Raw genomic sequence first — 14,766 nt, 5'->3', positions numbered from 1 at the left:
ATATGTGGGGTCACGGGGATGAGACCTGGGTGGGATTGTTGTCGGTACGGGCTTGATGGGCCAAACGGCCTCCTCCTGCATTGTAGATTCTATGGTTCTTTGGGTGTAGGTAACATGGAGGAGCAGTGAGCAGATGGAGCTAAAACTGCAGATCAGCATTAACGGAATGACAGAACAAGCTCCTCCTGCTCCTTACTGATGATCAGGTCACGGTGGAACGTGATGGGAGATTCCCACCCCCCTGATCAGGGCTGGGTTGAAGGGAACGTGCGTACCCGCAGTATCTCCCTGCAGATATAGGCGATCCACTCTTCCTTCAGTGTGTTCCCTTTAGTGTTCTTGATCAAATCTGTGACAGAGCCAGCTCCGCAGAATTCCATCACCAACTGCAAGAGACAAGAACAGCACGGTAATCACCGAGAAACACACGATACACTGCTTCCATTTCACAAAACCTCTTCCCACAAACTCTCTGCACCAAAACACAATCATCATCCTACAATTAGGGGCGGTGATGGCCCAGTGGTATTATCGCTAGACTATTAATCCAGAAACTCAGCTAATGTTCTGGGGACCTGGATTCAAATCCCGACACAACGGATGGTGGGATCTGATTTCAATAAAAAATAAAAATCTGGAATTAAGAATCTGCTGATGACCATAAACCATCGTCGGAAAAACCCATCTGGTTCATTAATGTCCTTTAGGGAAGGAAATCTGCTGTCTGAACCCGGTCTGGCCTACATGTGACTCCAGAGCCACAGCAATGTGGTTGATTCCTAACTGCCCTCGGGCAACTAGGGATGGGCAATAGACGCTGACCCAGCCAGCGATGCCCATGTCCCCTGAATGAATTCTTAAAACAAAAAAAAATCACAAACACACAGCATGGAAAAAAGCCATTCTAATAGAATCCTTACACTACAGATGGAGGCCATTAGGCCCATCGAGCCTGTACCAACAGCAATTCCAGCCAGACCCTATCCCCGCAACTCCACTTATTTACCCTGCTAATCCCCCAGTAAGGGGCAACGGAGTAAGGCCAATCAACCTGTTCAACTTTGGACTGTGGGAGGATATGGTAGTGGCTTTTAAGGAGCGTCTTGACAAATACATGAACAGGATGGGAATAGAGGGATATGGTCCCCGGAAGCGGAGGGGGTTTTTAGTTCAGTCGGGCAGCACGGTCGGTGCAGGCTCGGAGGGCCGAAGGGCCTGTTCCTGCGCTGTAGTTTTCTTTGTTCTCTGAAACCCACGCAGACATAGGGGAGAAAGTGCAAACTCCACACAGGCTGTTTCCCAAGGCCGGAACTGAACCTGTGGGGCAGCAGTGCTAACCACTGTGCCACCAAGCTGCCCTTCTGTTCACTGTTCTCACGCTGAATCTTTGGGAGAACAACCAAATCAGTCAGTCAAACTGCCCCCTGCCTTCTCTAACCCTGAAACTATGTCCTTGTTAGGTATTTATCCAATTTCAAACTGAAAGCCAATATTGAACCTGCTTCCTTCCAAGCTGGAATTCCAGGTCACAACTTACTGCAGAAAATAATAAATCTTCATATCTCCCCTTTGTTTGTTTATCTATTATCTCAAATTATGTCCTCAATCTTCTCTCTCTCCCCTCTCTGTTAAAAACTCCTTGGAGTTTTTAGGCTTCTTACTCAAGTTTCAACCTCAAACACTCTTCAACTTGAAGAGTTTCGTTCCAGCTCGAACGCACAAAGCCTTTCACAGTTGGCACAGGTGTTGACAGGGATGGTGCCATTTACATGTGGCATTACCCAGTTGGCAACAACCCCAAACTTCCTGTGTCGACCATCTGGAAACTTACAGCCGATTTATTTCGAACAAAAGTACAAGGTTACCCACGTCAATACTGGGAGAGATCAGTCAGGAGCTGAAGGGGAGGCGAGGGAAGGAGAGCGAGTGGACCTAAGAGTGAGTGGGGAGGGTGTGAGCAAGGCCAGAGAGAAGGGAGGAAGGAGAGGGAGAGAGAGACAGACCAGAAAAGTTCAACTGCATTTATGAGGTGGATATAAATAGGGGACACAAAGAACAAAGAACAACACAGCACGGGAAACAGGCCCTTTGGCCCAACGAGCCCGCGCCGCCATTTCAACATTGTGAATCCCCTCTCCACCCTTGACCCTTGTCTATGCTTATGGCACTCCACATTGGAATCCAGCCATCTTAGTGTCATCTGCAAACTTGCTGATCCAGAGATACTGGCCGGAATCGGGATGGGTGAGGCCCGCAGAACGGCATTCTTTGTTGATCTCCGGTGGGATTTATGAGGCAGTAAAATCCCAGCACTGCCTCTCCCCCCACCCTTCCCCACTCTCCTCATTCCAGATACACACCGTATCCTGGAGTTAGATGCTAAGAGCTCTCCTCCTTGCAGAACATCTTGGCCCCCCCTGAGTTTTCCAACACTTTCAGCGTTGGAAGTCTAACACAGCGCAAATGGCCTTGTCACTGCTAAGTAACTCTTAAAAGGGAAATGACAACGTGCTTTTGACAAAACCTTTTGTATCTCCGAGCAGGCTGGGCCACGTTGTTGAGCAACACTGTGAGGTACCATGGTGATTAACCTACTCTCACTAGCCCAGTGTTACCCTACACAACATTGCTGTCCCTTTAATGCTGAGAGTCACATTTCCCTTCACTCTGCTTGCCGTTACCCTGCCTGAGTGTCACGCATTATTCAGCCTTCTCATTGTGAGGCGTCTCCCACCCTTGCAATTCCGTTCACTCCCACACGTGCATTTCTCCCCCTCCTGCACCTGACCTCCTCCCCCACAGATACAGTCATCAGCTTTCTGCTTAATTAATCTGCTCAGATCGTTCTGGATCCCAAGCTGTGACACACAGCTCCTTAACTATCTGGTTTTCCAATGATGGAAATGAAAAGCTCAACATTTCGGAGCAGTTCAGATGTTGTAGCGAGCCCCTTTCGGGGGGGGGGGGCACGTGACCCAATTAGCCAATCGAGCTGAACAACATAAATCCTGGGGGCTAAACACAGGCTTTCCCAGTCTCTGAGACTGGAGTTGAAGTATTCAGTAGCACATTTCTTCCACCTTGTACATAGTTTATTCATTACAATAAGTACATCAAAGTTCAGAGAGGCTGAATAAATTAGGCTTGTACTCGTTAGAGTTTAGAAGAATGAGGGGAGATCTCACTGAGACGTATAAGATGATGAATGGGATGGATAGGATAGAGGTGGAGAGACTCTTCCCGCTCAAAAAAGACAGTAGGACTAGGGGGCACAGCCTCAAGATAAAGGGGAGGCGGTTTAGAACGGAGTTGAGGAGGAACTTCTTCACTCAAAGGGTGGTGAATCTCTGGAATTCTCTGCCCGTTGAAGTGGTGGAGGCTACCTCGCTAAATATTTTTAAGACGCGGGTTGATGGGTTTTTGAAAAGCGAGGGGATTAAGGGTTACGGGGAGAAAGCGGGAATGTGGAACTGAGCCAAGACAGATCAGCCATGATCTTATTGAATGGTGGGGCAGGCTCGAAGGGCTAGTTGGCCTACTCCTGCTCCTATTTCTTATGTTCAACAAAATTGCAGTGTTACATGACTCTTCCCCTTTAAGACCATAAAAACAGGAACAGGAGTAGGCCATTCAGCCCCTCGAATCTGCTCCGCCACTCAACAGGATCATGGCTGATCTGACGTTCCTCACATTCGCTTTCCTGCCCTTTTCCCGTAACCCTCGATTCCCTCACTGATCAACAATCTCTCTCAGCCTTAAATACACACAAGGACTCTGCTCCCTCAGCTCTCTCTGGCAAGGAGTTCCAAAGACTCACAAACCTCAGAGAAGAAACTCCTCCTCATCTCAGTCTTAAATTGGTTCCCCTTCATTCTGAGACTGTGCCCTCTGATCCTAGACTCCCCCATGAGGGGAAACATCCTCTCAGCATTGACCCTGTCAAGCCCCTTAAGAATCCTACATGTTTCAATGAGATCCTCTCTCATTCTTCTAAACTCCAATGAATCCCAACCTGTTTAACCTTTCCTCATAAGACAATCCCGCCATACCAGGGATCATCCCAGTGAACCTTCCCTGAACTGTCTCCAATGAAAAAATACCTTTCCTCAAAACAAAAGGACCAAAACTGCTCACAGTGCTCCAAATGTGCTCTCACCAGTACCTTGCACAGTTGCAGTAAGACTTCCCAACTCTTATACTCCAACCCTCCTGAAACAAGAGCCAACGTTCCATTAGCCATCCTGATAACCTGCTGTACCTGTGTGCGAAGACGCATATTTAAACCTCCCTCAGTAGCCAAGCCATTTGTTCTATATCTCCTTATGTAATCTGATGACAAATTGTGTCAATTAACGCTCGTGAAACTCTCCAGACTTGGCTCTTCCACTGCTCTCCGAGATAGTGTCCCATCTTCCAAAACAAGATCAGCCCAAACCCTGCTGCCTCTGTTTCAACTCACGCCAGGTCCTGTTCACCAATTACTGTTGCCAACTTGTTATTAAACGTACCCCATCACATGACTGGTCCCCACCCTCCAGCCATTAGTTAGCCGAATTATCCATCCTCGTGACGCGCTGCCTTCCTACACCAAGGGCGATTCAAGAAGGCAGCTCACCATCACCACCTTCTCAAGGGACAACTCGAGATGGGCAATAAATGCTGGCCTAGCCAGCAACATCCATGTCCCATGAACGAATAGAAGAAAAATTGGAAAGCAACAAGACTCGTTGGTAATCGGCTGATTCTTGGCTGAAAGTCAAACTGCACCCACTACCTCCCACACCTACCCCACTCTCCCTCGCTGTTATCCTGCCACTTTCAGTATTTTTATATCTGGTAACGAGAAATTGAAAGAAAAAAGTTTGTCATTGTCCCGATGACTTTTCTCCAGGGTTGCACACAGTGTCCTAGAGGTTCATCTTCACTTCCTGGAGACCCCAGGCCAATCCTGGACGGTTGGCAACCCTATCCATCATCCCCTGTGCATGGTGACCTACACTAACACCTCTGCCCCCCCACCGCAAAGCCTCAAATTTTAATATTCTCGTCCTACTTTTTGCAGCTGCCCCACCCTCTGATCGAGCTCTCCCCCCTCAGATAATGTCCTTATTTGTGGCTCAGTGTTAAATTCTGGTTCATCATTGTTCCTGTGGATGTTTTACAACATCAGGGGCACGTTATCAAGTCAAGCTGTTGTCACAAAAAGCTGAAGCTAAATGTAATTTTGGAAAAAAAGGCAAGGGCTGAAATTTTCCAGCCATTCCTAGTGCCAGGATTAACCAATAAGCAAAGAACAACATCCCGCGGGAGATGGCACCTTCAGAAGAGGGAGGTTCAACGTGGCCTTAATGAGCCACCATCGTCGGATGCGATCCCTGCCCTCCGTAAATAGCTCCACCTAAAGTCTGTTTCCCCGAACAGCACTGCGAGTGGCAGCGTGGTGGCACAGTGATTTTAGCACTGCTGTCTCACTGTGCCAGGAACCAGGGTTCAATTCTGGCCTCGGGTACCAGTTCTCCCCATGTCTGCGTGGATTTCCTCCGGGTGCTCCGGTTTCCTCCCACCCTCCAAAAGATTTCACATTAGGTTGACTAACCATGGTAATTTGCCCCTTAGCATCCCGCTATCAATACATTAGGAGGATTAGTGGGGCATGTACATGTCTTATGGGGATAGAGCCTGGATAAGATCCTCTGTCAGAGAGTCAGTGCAGGCTCAATGGACTGAATGGCCTCCTCCTGCACCATAGGGATTCTATGATTCTCCTTACATCACATGGACTATTGCGGTTCATTACACATTGTCCAGGGTAATTAGGGACAGGCAATAAATGCTGGTCAAGCCTGCGCCACCAACATCCCATAATAACAATGTAAATAGACAATTTATATCAGTGCAACTGAAGCGAGCCTCATCTCTTTAATAAAACCAATATCAGTTTACCCAAAGCTGGTCATCGACTCCAGGTGGATTCTTTTTGATGAAGGCTCCATAATAAGTAGCGATGTTTCGATGGTGCGAATACTTTTTGAGCATATTAATTTCCTGCTTGATCTCTTCCTCTTCATCCTGGGAAAAGAAATGGAGATCTTTGATAAAGAGTTGGGTGTCTGAAGAGCAGGGGTGGGGGGAGGTGTTTGGCACTGTCACCTCAGGAGAACGCCCACATCTCAGGGAGTTAGTCGGGTAACTCAGTATAAACTTCTGAAGGTGGCAGCACAGTTTAACAAAGCAATTCCCACCGTGGGACTTGTAAATTGATGCACAGAATAGTGAAATAAGGAAGCGAGGATGGGCATTAATTCTGGGCACCTCTTTTGAAGGATAGATTTTTGATCGACAAAGGGGTCAGGGTCCGGGGGAGGTGGGGGAGGCCACACAGTCAGATCAGCCATGAACAAAAGCCAAATGAGGGTCAATGGGCCAAATGGCCTCCTTCTGCACTATAGGGATTCTATAATTCTATGAAGACTTTGGAGAGGATGGAGAAGTGTACAATAGTATAATAACTATATTATCAAACCAGCAATTCATCGCTGGTGAAAGGTTGCTGACTTGTCTCTCTCTCTCTCTCTGCCTCCGTAGATACTGCCCGATATTATAAAATGTTGAGAGGAATAGATAGGGTGGATTCTCGGAGGCTATTTCCCAGGGCTGAAATGGTCACTATGAGAGGACACAGGTTTAAGGTGCTGGGGAGCAGGTACAGAGGAGATGTTAGGGGTAAGCTTTTCACTCAGAGGGTGGTGAGTGAGTGGAATCGGCTGCCGTCGGTGGTGGTGGAGGCGAACTCGCTGGGGTCTTTTAAGAGACTTCTGGATGAGTACATGGGATTTAAAGTTACAGATAGTTCTATGGCCAGGTAGGTATGGATATGGTCGGCGCAACTTGTGGGCCGAAGGGCCTGTTTGTGCTGTAGTGTTCTATATGCTGAGAATTTCCAGCACCCACAGTATTTTGCTTTTGTGCTATAATAATCTGGAGGCCTGGACTAACAATATGCACGTGAAAATCTAGCTGGAATTCTCTGGACTCATTCGTTCTGCCACCACTGCCTGAAGAATTTGGCGCTGAGCCAAAACTCCATTCGCTGCAGCAGGACTGGAAAATCCCAGCCATGGACAAGGTGCAAGAAGTGCCCCCCCCACAGGGCCTGTTATTGTGGCGGTGAAATTATCAAATTGTTGCAAAGACCCATCTGGTTCACTAATGTCCTTTGGGGGAGGAAATCTGCTGTCCTGACCCTGCCTGGCCTAACATGTGACTGCAGAGCCACACCTACAGCTCTCAACTTCCCTTTGAAATGGCTCAGTGGGTGATGCAATTAGACGGCAAACGTTCGAGATGGCGGCTCACCACCACCTCCAGACGGGGAAGAAATGCCAGCGATGTCCACCTGCCATGAATGAATAAATTAAGTTTAGAAATGTGAGAGGGGAATCGCATAGAAACTTATAAAATTCTAACAGGGTTAGACAGAAACAGGGCAGATTCAGAAAGACTGTTCCCAATGGTGGGGGGGTACCAGAACTAGAGGTCACAGTTTGAAGATCGGACCCTTCAGGACGGAGGGGAGGAGAAATTTCTTCACCCAGAGGGTGGTGAATGTGTGGAATTCACTCCCGTAGAAAGTAATTGAGGCCAAAATGTGTGATTTCAAGAAGGAATTAGATCTAACTCTTAGAGATAACGGGACACGGGAGGAAGCGGGGGCAGGGGCAACAAGATATTAAATTTGATGATCAAAATGAGCGGTGGAGCAGGTTTGAAGGGCGGAGTGGCCTCCTCCTGCTTCTAGTTTCTACGTACGACTAAAATGATTTTGCAAAAATGGTTCTAGTGGTGAAGGATCAGTGTTACAGGGACAGATTGAAGAAATAATGTTGATCTCCTTAGAGCAGAGTAGGTTTACTGGAGATTTACGACGGAGGAAAATAGACAGAAACAGATTCTCTGGGCCGAAGAGTGATAATATGGAGATGCCGGCGTTGGACTAGGGTATGGCTAACACGAGGGGACATAGCTTTAAATTAAGGGGTAGTAATCACAGGACGGATGTCAGAGGTAGGTTCTTTACTCAGAGGGTAGTAAGAGCGTGGAATGCCCTGCCTGCAGCAGTTGTGGACTCGCCAACTTTAAAGGGCATTCAAATGGTCAGTGGATAGGCATATGGATAACATTGGAATAGTTTAGGTTAGAGGGTCATTAGATTGGTCCCACTGGTTGGCGCAACATCGAGGGCCGAAGGGCCTGTACTGCGCTGTAATGTTATTCTAAACATAGTAAGAAGTCTCACAACACCAGGTTGAAGTCTTTGATAGAAAACCCACAAGCTTTCAGAACGCTGTTCCTTCTTCAGGTACTTTCCACTCATCTGACGAAGGAACAGTGTTTCCAAAAACTTGTGGGTTTACTATCAAATAAACAGATTGGACTTTAACCTGGTGTTGCGAGACTTCTATCTGAAGAGTGATAACCAGAGAGCGCAGACTTGCACACTTCCAAAAGATGGCCTTGCTGTGTGACGAGTGGTGAGGATTTGGGGTGCAACGTATGAAAGGCTGCCAGACACAGATTCCCTTTGGAAAGGGATTTGGATAAATATTGAGAGAACTGCCGGGTCAAGGGGAAAAGAGCAGAGGAGTGGGACTCGTGGATTGTCCTTTGAAAGCGCTTATCATAGGTTTAATTAACTTCTCTGTATCTTACTATTCCATGACTCAATCCAGTACCAGCCTTGTTTCAAAATGATTCAGAGTGGCTGCCTTAACATGCAAGAAATTTAATGAATCTTACGGAGGTAATGCAACATAAAATCTATTTCCTGTCTTCAAACAGGCAGCCTTCCTGTTTCCCCTCTTCCACCTGGACCCAGCTTCCTGTTGATGTCTCACATTCAGCTCTCGGAGCTGCTAGCGAAAATCTATTTCCACTCTGGAAATCAGAGGCGGGTGATTACGAATTGGCAAAGAACGGGTTTCTTTATTTTTTTTCACACAGCAGAATGTTTGAGATCTAGAACATGCTGTGTCTGAAAAGAAGGGTAGAAAAACAGATTCGAGAATTGTAACGTTTTAAGTGGGAAATAGTTAGGTGTTTTGAAAGGCAAGTTTTACTGAACCTGGGAAAAGGAGAGAGAAGTGGAGCTAATCGGATAGCCTGCCTACGCACTTGGATGGGTGTAAAAGATCCTGTGGCATTAACTGAAAGAGCAAGGAGTTATTCCCCAAAAGGGAAAACGCTGGAAAATCTCAGCAGGTCTGGCAGCTTCTGTAAGGAGAGAAAAGGGCTGATGTTTCGAGTCCAGGTCATCTTTGTCAAAGCAAAAAGGCACAGAAAGTGGGAGATGTTTATACTGCGGGGGGGGGGGAAGGAATGAAAAATGAGCCATAGCCGCAGGGGAGAGGCTGCTAATGGCTGCCCAGAAAGAGAATAAAAGGTGTGAATGGCCAAACAGCAGAGAAGCTGTAAACTCTAACAGATGGAGATGTTGTGGGAGGGGGAAAAGATAGGACAGAGGTAGAATGTAGAAAAGGGGAAGCGGGGGGAAGAAAAGATAAGGGAACGGGGATGAAGTGGGGGGGGGGGGGAAGGAAAAATGGAGAAGGACAATAAAGAAATAAAAAAGGTAGAGAACAGTTAAAACTGAAATAAAATGAAAACAAAGGGGTGGAGGTGGGGTAGAGCTTATCATCTGAAGTTGTTGAATTCGATGTTGAGAGCAGAAGGCTGTAAAGTGCTAGCCAGAAGATGAGATGCTGTTCCTCCAGTTTGTGTTGAGCTTCGCTGGAACGTTGCAGCAGGCCAAGGACTGGCATGTGGGAATGGGAGCAGGATTGTGTGTTAAAATGGCAACCGGAAGGTCAGGGCACTGATTGCGCCCAGACCGAAGGTGCTCAGCAAAACGATCACCCAGTCTATGTTTGGTCTCTCCGATATAGAGGAGACCAAAATAGGAGCAGAGAATGCAATAGATCAAATTGAAAGAGGAGAAAGTGAAACGCTGCTTAACCTGGGATGAATATTTTGTACCTTGGATGATGAGCATAGAAGAGATAAAGGGGCAGGTGTTACATCTTCTGCGATTGCATAGGAGGGTGCCATGGACGATGGCAGGGGTGTTGGGTATAGTGGAGAAGTGGACTAGGTTATCCCAGAGAGAACGTCTCTGTGGAATGCTGACAGAGGGAGCAACGGGAAGATGTGTTTGATGGTGGCTTCACGCTGGAGTGGGTGAAAATGGAGGAGGATTATGCTTTGTATATGGAGGCTGGAGGGGTGAAGTGTGAGAACACGGGGACTCCTTATTCTGGGAGGGAGGGGAGGGGGTGAGGGTCATGGCATGGGAGATGGACTGCATGCTGTTAAGGGCCCTGTCGACAACTGTAGGTGGGAATCCACAGTTGGGGAAGAAGGAGCACATATTAGAGACACCACTTTGGAAAGTGGCATCGTCGGAACAAATGCAATGGAGGTGAAGGAGCTGAGACAAAGGGTCGGAGTCCTTACAGGGTGTAGGGTGCCAAGAGCTGTAGTCCAGATCGCTGTGGGAATCAGTGGGCTTGTAATAGATATTGGTAGATAGTCTATTGACAGAAATGGAGACAGAAAGGTCAAGGAAGAGAAAGAAAGTGTCTGAGATGGACTGGGTGAAGGCGATGGAGGAGTGGAAACTGGAAGCAAAGTTAATGATTTTTGCAAGGTCTGGACGAGAGAATGAAATGGCACCAAAATAGTCATCGACGTGTCAGTGAAGGAGTTGTGGGAGGGGACCTGTGTAGGCCTGGAATAAGGAATATTCCACATACCCCAGAAAAATTCAAGCACAGCTGAGACCCATACGGGTACCATTACTACTCCTTTGATTTGGAGAAAGTGGGATGAGTTAAAGGAGAAGGTGTTGAGAGATAGAACGAGTTCAGCCAGGCAGAGGAGACGTGGTGGTGGATGGGAATTGTTCAGGCCTCGTTTCAAAAAAAAAGAGAAGGGAAGAGCTCTCAGCCCGTCCTGGTGTGGGATGGAGGCGTAGAGAGAGTCTTTATCGATGGTGAATAGGAGGCGGTGAGGGGCCTGAGAACTGGGAGCTGTCAATATGATGCAGGGTATCAGAGGAATCCCGGATGTAGGTGGGGATGGAGTCAAGAGAAGGGGAAATAAGTTGAGTGGTGCAGGGGCACGCTGACACAATGGGCCTACCAGGACAGTCCTTTCTGTGGATTTTGGGAAGTAGGTCGAAGTGGGCTATCTGGGGGTGGGAGACTATGGGGTTGGAGGGTCCCCCTCACCCCCTCCCCCAACATCTCTATCTGCCATAGCTTCTGTGCTGTTTGGCCATTCACACCCTTTATTCTCTCTGTGAGCTGCCATTAGCAGCCTTTCCCCTGGTTTCTGTGGCTATGACTCATCTTTCATTCCCCCCCCGCAGTATAAATATCTCCCTCTTTCTCTGCCTTTTAGCTTTGTCAAAGGGTCATCCAGGCTCGAAACGTCAGCTCTTTTCTCTCCTTACAGATGCTGCCAGACCTGCTGAGATTTTCCAGCATTTCCTCTTTTGGGGTTTCAGATTCTAGCATCCCCAGCGATTTGATTTTATCCCCAGTGCGCAAGTTAATATTAAATCACCAACCGTCGCTCAAAAAGAGATGAATCCATAATTATTATACGTGTGATAGTGGGAGCTTGCTATGTGCAAACTGATCGCCGACATTGCAACACCGACTGTACTTTGAACAAAGTAATTCAGGCGCTACGGAAATGGAAGCGTGTCCTCGTTTATCTTTGTTTAGGGATTCCCAATTATGTAAGCTTAATAGTTGCCATCAGGATAACACTGGGGAACTGAGCCATGACAGATCAGCCATGATCTTATTGAATGGCGGGGCAGGCTCGAAGGGCTAGATGGCCCACTCCTGCTCCTATTTCTTATGTTCTTATGTTCTTAATTCAATTGAGATACACAAGTTATGACCTGGGAAGAGGTGTATGGGGTGGCGGGGGGGTAACCACGGAGCTGCAGATATGGATAACTGCAAACGGGGCAACAATTTCCAGTTCAAATTTATTGTTTTCAAAAACGTGAACAATCCAGGAGTGAGAGCTGAAGTAACTGTAGGAATGTTCCTGAGGTGGATATTGCCAGAGATGTCAAAGCGAGGTCCATCATTAACGGCTCAGACAGAGCGGTGCTAAACTGTAGGGAGATGACAGCACCATAATCTGCACTCAACTGTGGCTGTGCTGGAACAATAATGTTTCCGTCATGTGTCGCAGGATTTCTAAAGATGGTTGCAGGGAGGAGACGCTGCTCAAAAGGAGAATGTTTTCCCTCCCAGAGCCTGACAGGGGCAAAGTGAGGTGAGGACAGATAGAGCACGCACACTTGAACTATCCCACACAAAGCGAGATCGGGTTCTGCAACACTGAGAAAGTGAGTGAAGTGATGAGCAGCACATAATACAGCAGCACTGACCCGTCCCCACCAGTACTGTACCCCAGTGTTATACGGTGACAGACCCGTCCCCACCAGTACTGTACCCCAGTGTTATACACTGACAGACCCGTCCCCACCAGTACTGTACCCCAGTGTTATACAGTGACAGACCCGTCCCCACCAGTACTGTACCCCAGTGTTATACAGTGACAGACCTGTCCCCACCAGTACTGTACCCCAGTGTTATACAGTGACAGACCCGTCCCCACCAGTACTGTACCCCAGTGTTATACAGTGACAGACCCGTCCCCACCAGTACTGTACCCCAGTGTTATACAGTGACAGACCCGTCCCCACCAGTACTGTACCCCAGTGTTATACAGTGACAGACCTGTCCCCACCAGTACTGTACCCCAGTGTTATACAGTGACAGACCCGTCCCCACCAGTACTGTACCCCAGTGTTATACAGTGACAGACCCGTCCCCACCAGTACTGTACCCCAGTGTTATACAGCGACAGACCCGTCCCCACCAGTACTGTACCCCAGTGTTATACAGTGACAGACCCGTCCCCACCAGTACTGTACCCCAGTGTTATACAGTGACAGACCTGTCCCCACCAGTACTGTACCCCAGTGTTATACAGTGACAGACCCGTCCCCACCAGTACTGTACCCCAGTGTTATACAGTGACAGACCCGTCCCCACCAGTACTGTACCCCAGTGTTATACAGCGACAGACCCGTCCCCACCAGTACTGTACCCCAGTGTTATACAGCGACAGACCCGTCCCCACCAGTACTGTACCCCAGTGTTATACAGCGACAGACCCGTCCCCACCAGTACTGTACCCCAGTGTTATACAGCGACAGACCCGTCCCCACCAGTACTGTACCCCAGTGTTATACAGCGACAGACCCGTCCCCACCAGTACTGTACCCCAGTGTTATACAGCGACAGACCCGTCCCCACCAGTACTGTACCCCAGTGTTATACAGTGACAGACCCGTCCCCACCAGTACTGTACCCCAGTGTTATACAGTGACAGACCCGTCCCCACCAGTACTGTACCCCAGTGTTATACAGTGACAGACCTGTCCCCACCAGTACTGTACCCCAGTGTTATACAGTGACAGACCCGTCCCCACCAGTACTGTACCCCAGTGTTATACAGCGACAGACCCGTCCCCACCAGTACTGTACCCCAGTGTTATACAGCAGGACAGACCCGTCCCCACCAGTACTGTACACCAGTGTTATACAGCAGGACAGACCCGTCCCCACCAGTACTGTACCCCAGTGTTATACAGCAGGACAGACCCGTCCCCACCAGTACTGTACCCCAGTGTTATACAGCGACAGACCCGTCCCCACCAGTACTGTACCCCAGTGTTATACAGCAGGACAGACCCGTCCCCACCAGTACTGTACCCCAGTGTTATACAGTGACAGACCTGTCCCCACCAGTACTGTACCCCAGTGTTATACAGTGACAGACCCGTCCCCACCAGTACTGTACCCCAGTGTTATACAGCGACAGACCCGTCCCCACCAGTACTGTACCCCAGTGTTATACAGCGACAGACCCATCCCCACCAGTACTGTACCCCAGTGTTATACAGCAGGACAGACCTGTCCCCACCAGTACTGTACCCCAGTGTTATACAGTGACAGACCCGTCCCCACCAGTACTGTACCCCAGTGTTATACAGCGACAGACCCGTCCCCACCAGTACTGTACCCCAGTGTTATACAGCGACAGACCCATCCCCACCAGTACTGTACCCCAGTGTTATACAGCAGGACAGACCCATCCCCACCTCAGCTATGGTGTGAATCCTCTCCCAAGTCACTGCGTCTGGGACAAAGGGAAAATTGTGAGCTGCCCCATGAAGAAGTGTAGAACTCCGAATCAGAGGGAAACGAGAGCAGGGAGACTTCCAGTCTGGACAAGACTGATTTATAAATCCAGGAAATATCCAACTTTTTCCTGTGATATTAGAATCATTTGGAACCAGATGGTCAGCATGACTGAGAGTAATTTATCCCTGGCGTGTCTGAGGGGGTCTCTGGGGTATTAGGAAGCCACGTGTGTATATTGTTCTAACACCACATTGAGTGGGATCGACACCCCCAAGGCAGCCCATTCTCAATGAAAAGAGATGTCTCACCCCAGTGACGTCCATGACCTTGATTGCCGCAAGCTGTCCCGTCTTGACATGTCGTCCCTGCAGATAAAGAAGGTGTAACAGTGTTAGTGAACTCGCCCAACCCTGCCCTGCTGTCACTGAAAAACCATTCATCAACACAGCGTACAGCCCGAAAGCCACAAGAT

The 14,766-nt window shown here is 48.5% G+C and overlaps 1 protein-coding gene across 2 annotated transcripts in view; it reads right to left on the bottom strand.

Annotated features, from left to right (window-relative positions):
* LOC145341169 (TRAF2 and NCK-interacting protein kinase-like) overlaps window positions 1-14,766 on the bottom strand; it is a 209,296-nt gene that overhangs the window by 102,919 nt on the left and 91,611 nt on the right. For both annotated transcript variants that reach the window (XM_080186088.1, XM_080186087.1), the window contains exons 3-5: window positions 14,603-14,659; window positions 5,944-6,069; window positions 276-386 (exon numbers count right to left, since the gene is read on the bottom strand). In XM_080186088.1, coding sequence (XP_080042214.1) covers window positions 276-386; window positions 5,944-6,069; window positions 14,603-14,659 — 294 coding nt within the window. The remainder of the gene's footprint in view (window positions 1-275; window positions 387-5,943; window positions 6,070-14,602; window positions 14,660-14,766) is intronic.

This window comes from Carcharhinus amblyrhynchos, chromosome 3, assembly GCF_965287045.1.
Source record: "Carcharhinus amblyrhynchos chromosome 3, sCarAmb.v2.hapA, whole genome shotgun sequence".
In the NCBI taxonomy this organism is placed as follows: domain Eukaryota; kingdom Metazoa; phylum Chordata; class Chondrichthyes; order Carcharhiniformes; family Carcharhinidae; genus Carcharhinus; species Carcharhinus amblyrhynchos.
The sequence above is the reverse complement of the archived record's forward strand: the minus strand, read 5'-3'. Positions and strand labels throughout refer to the sequence as shown.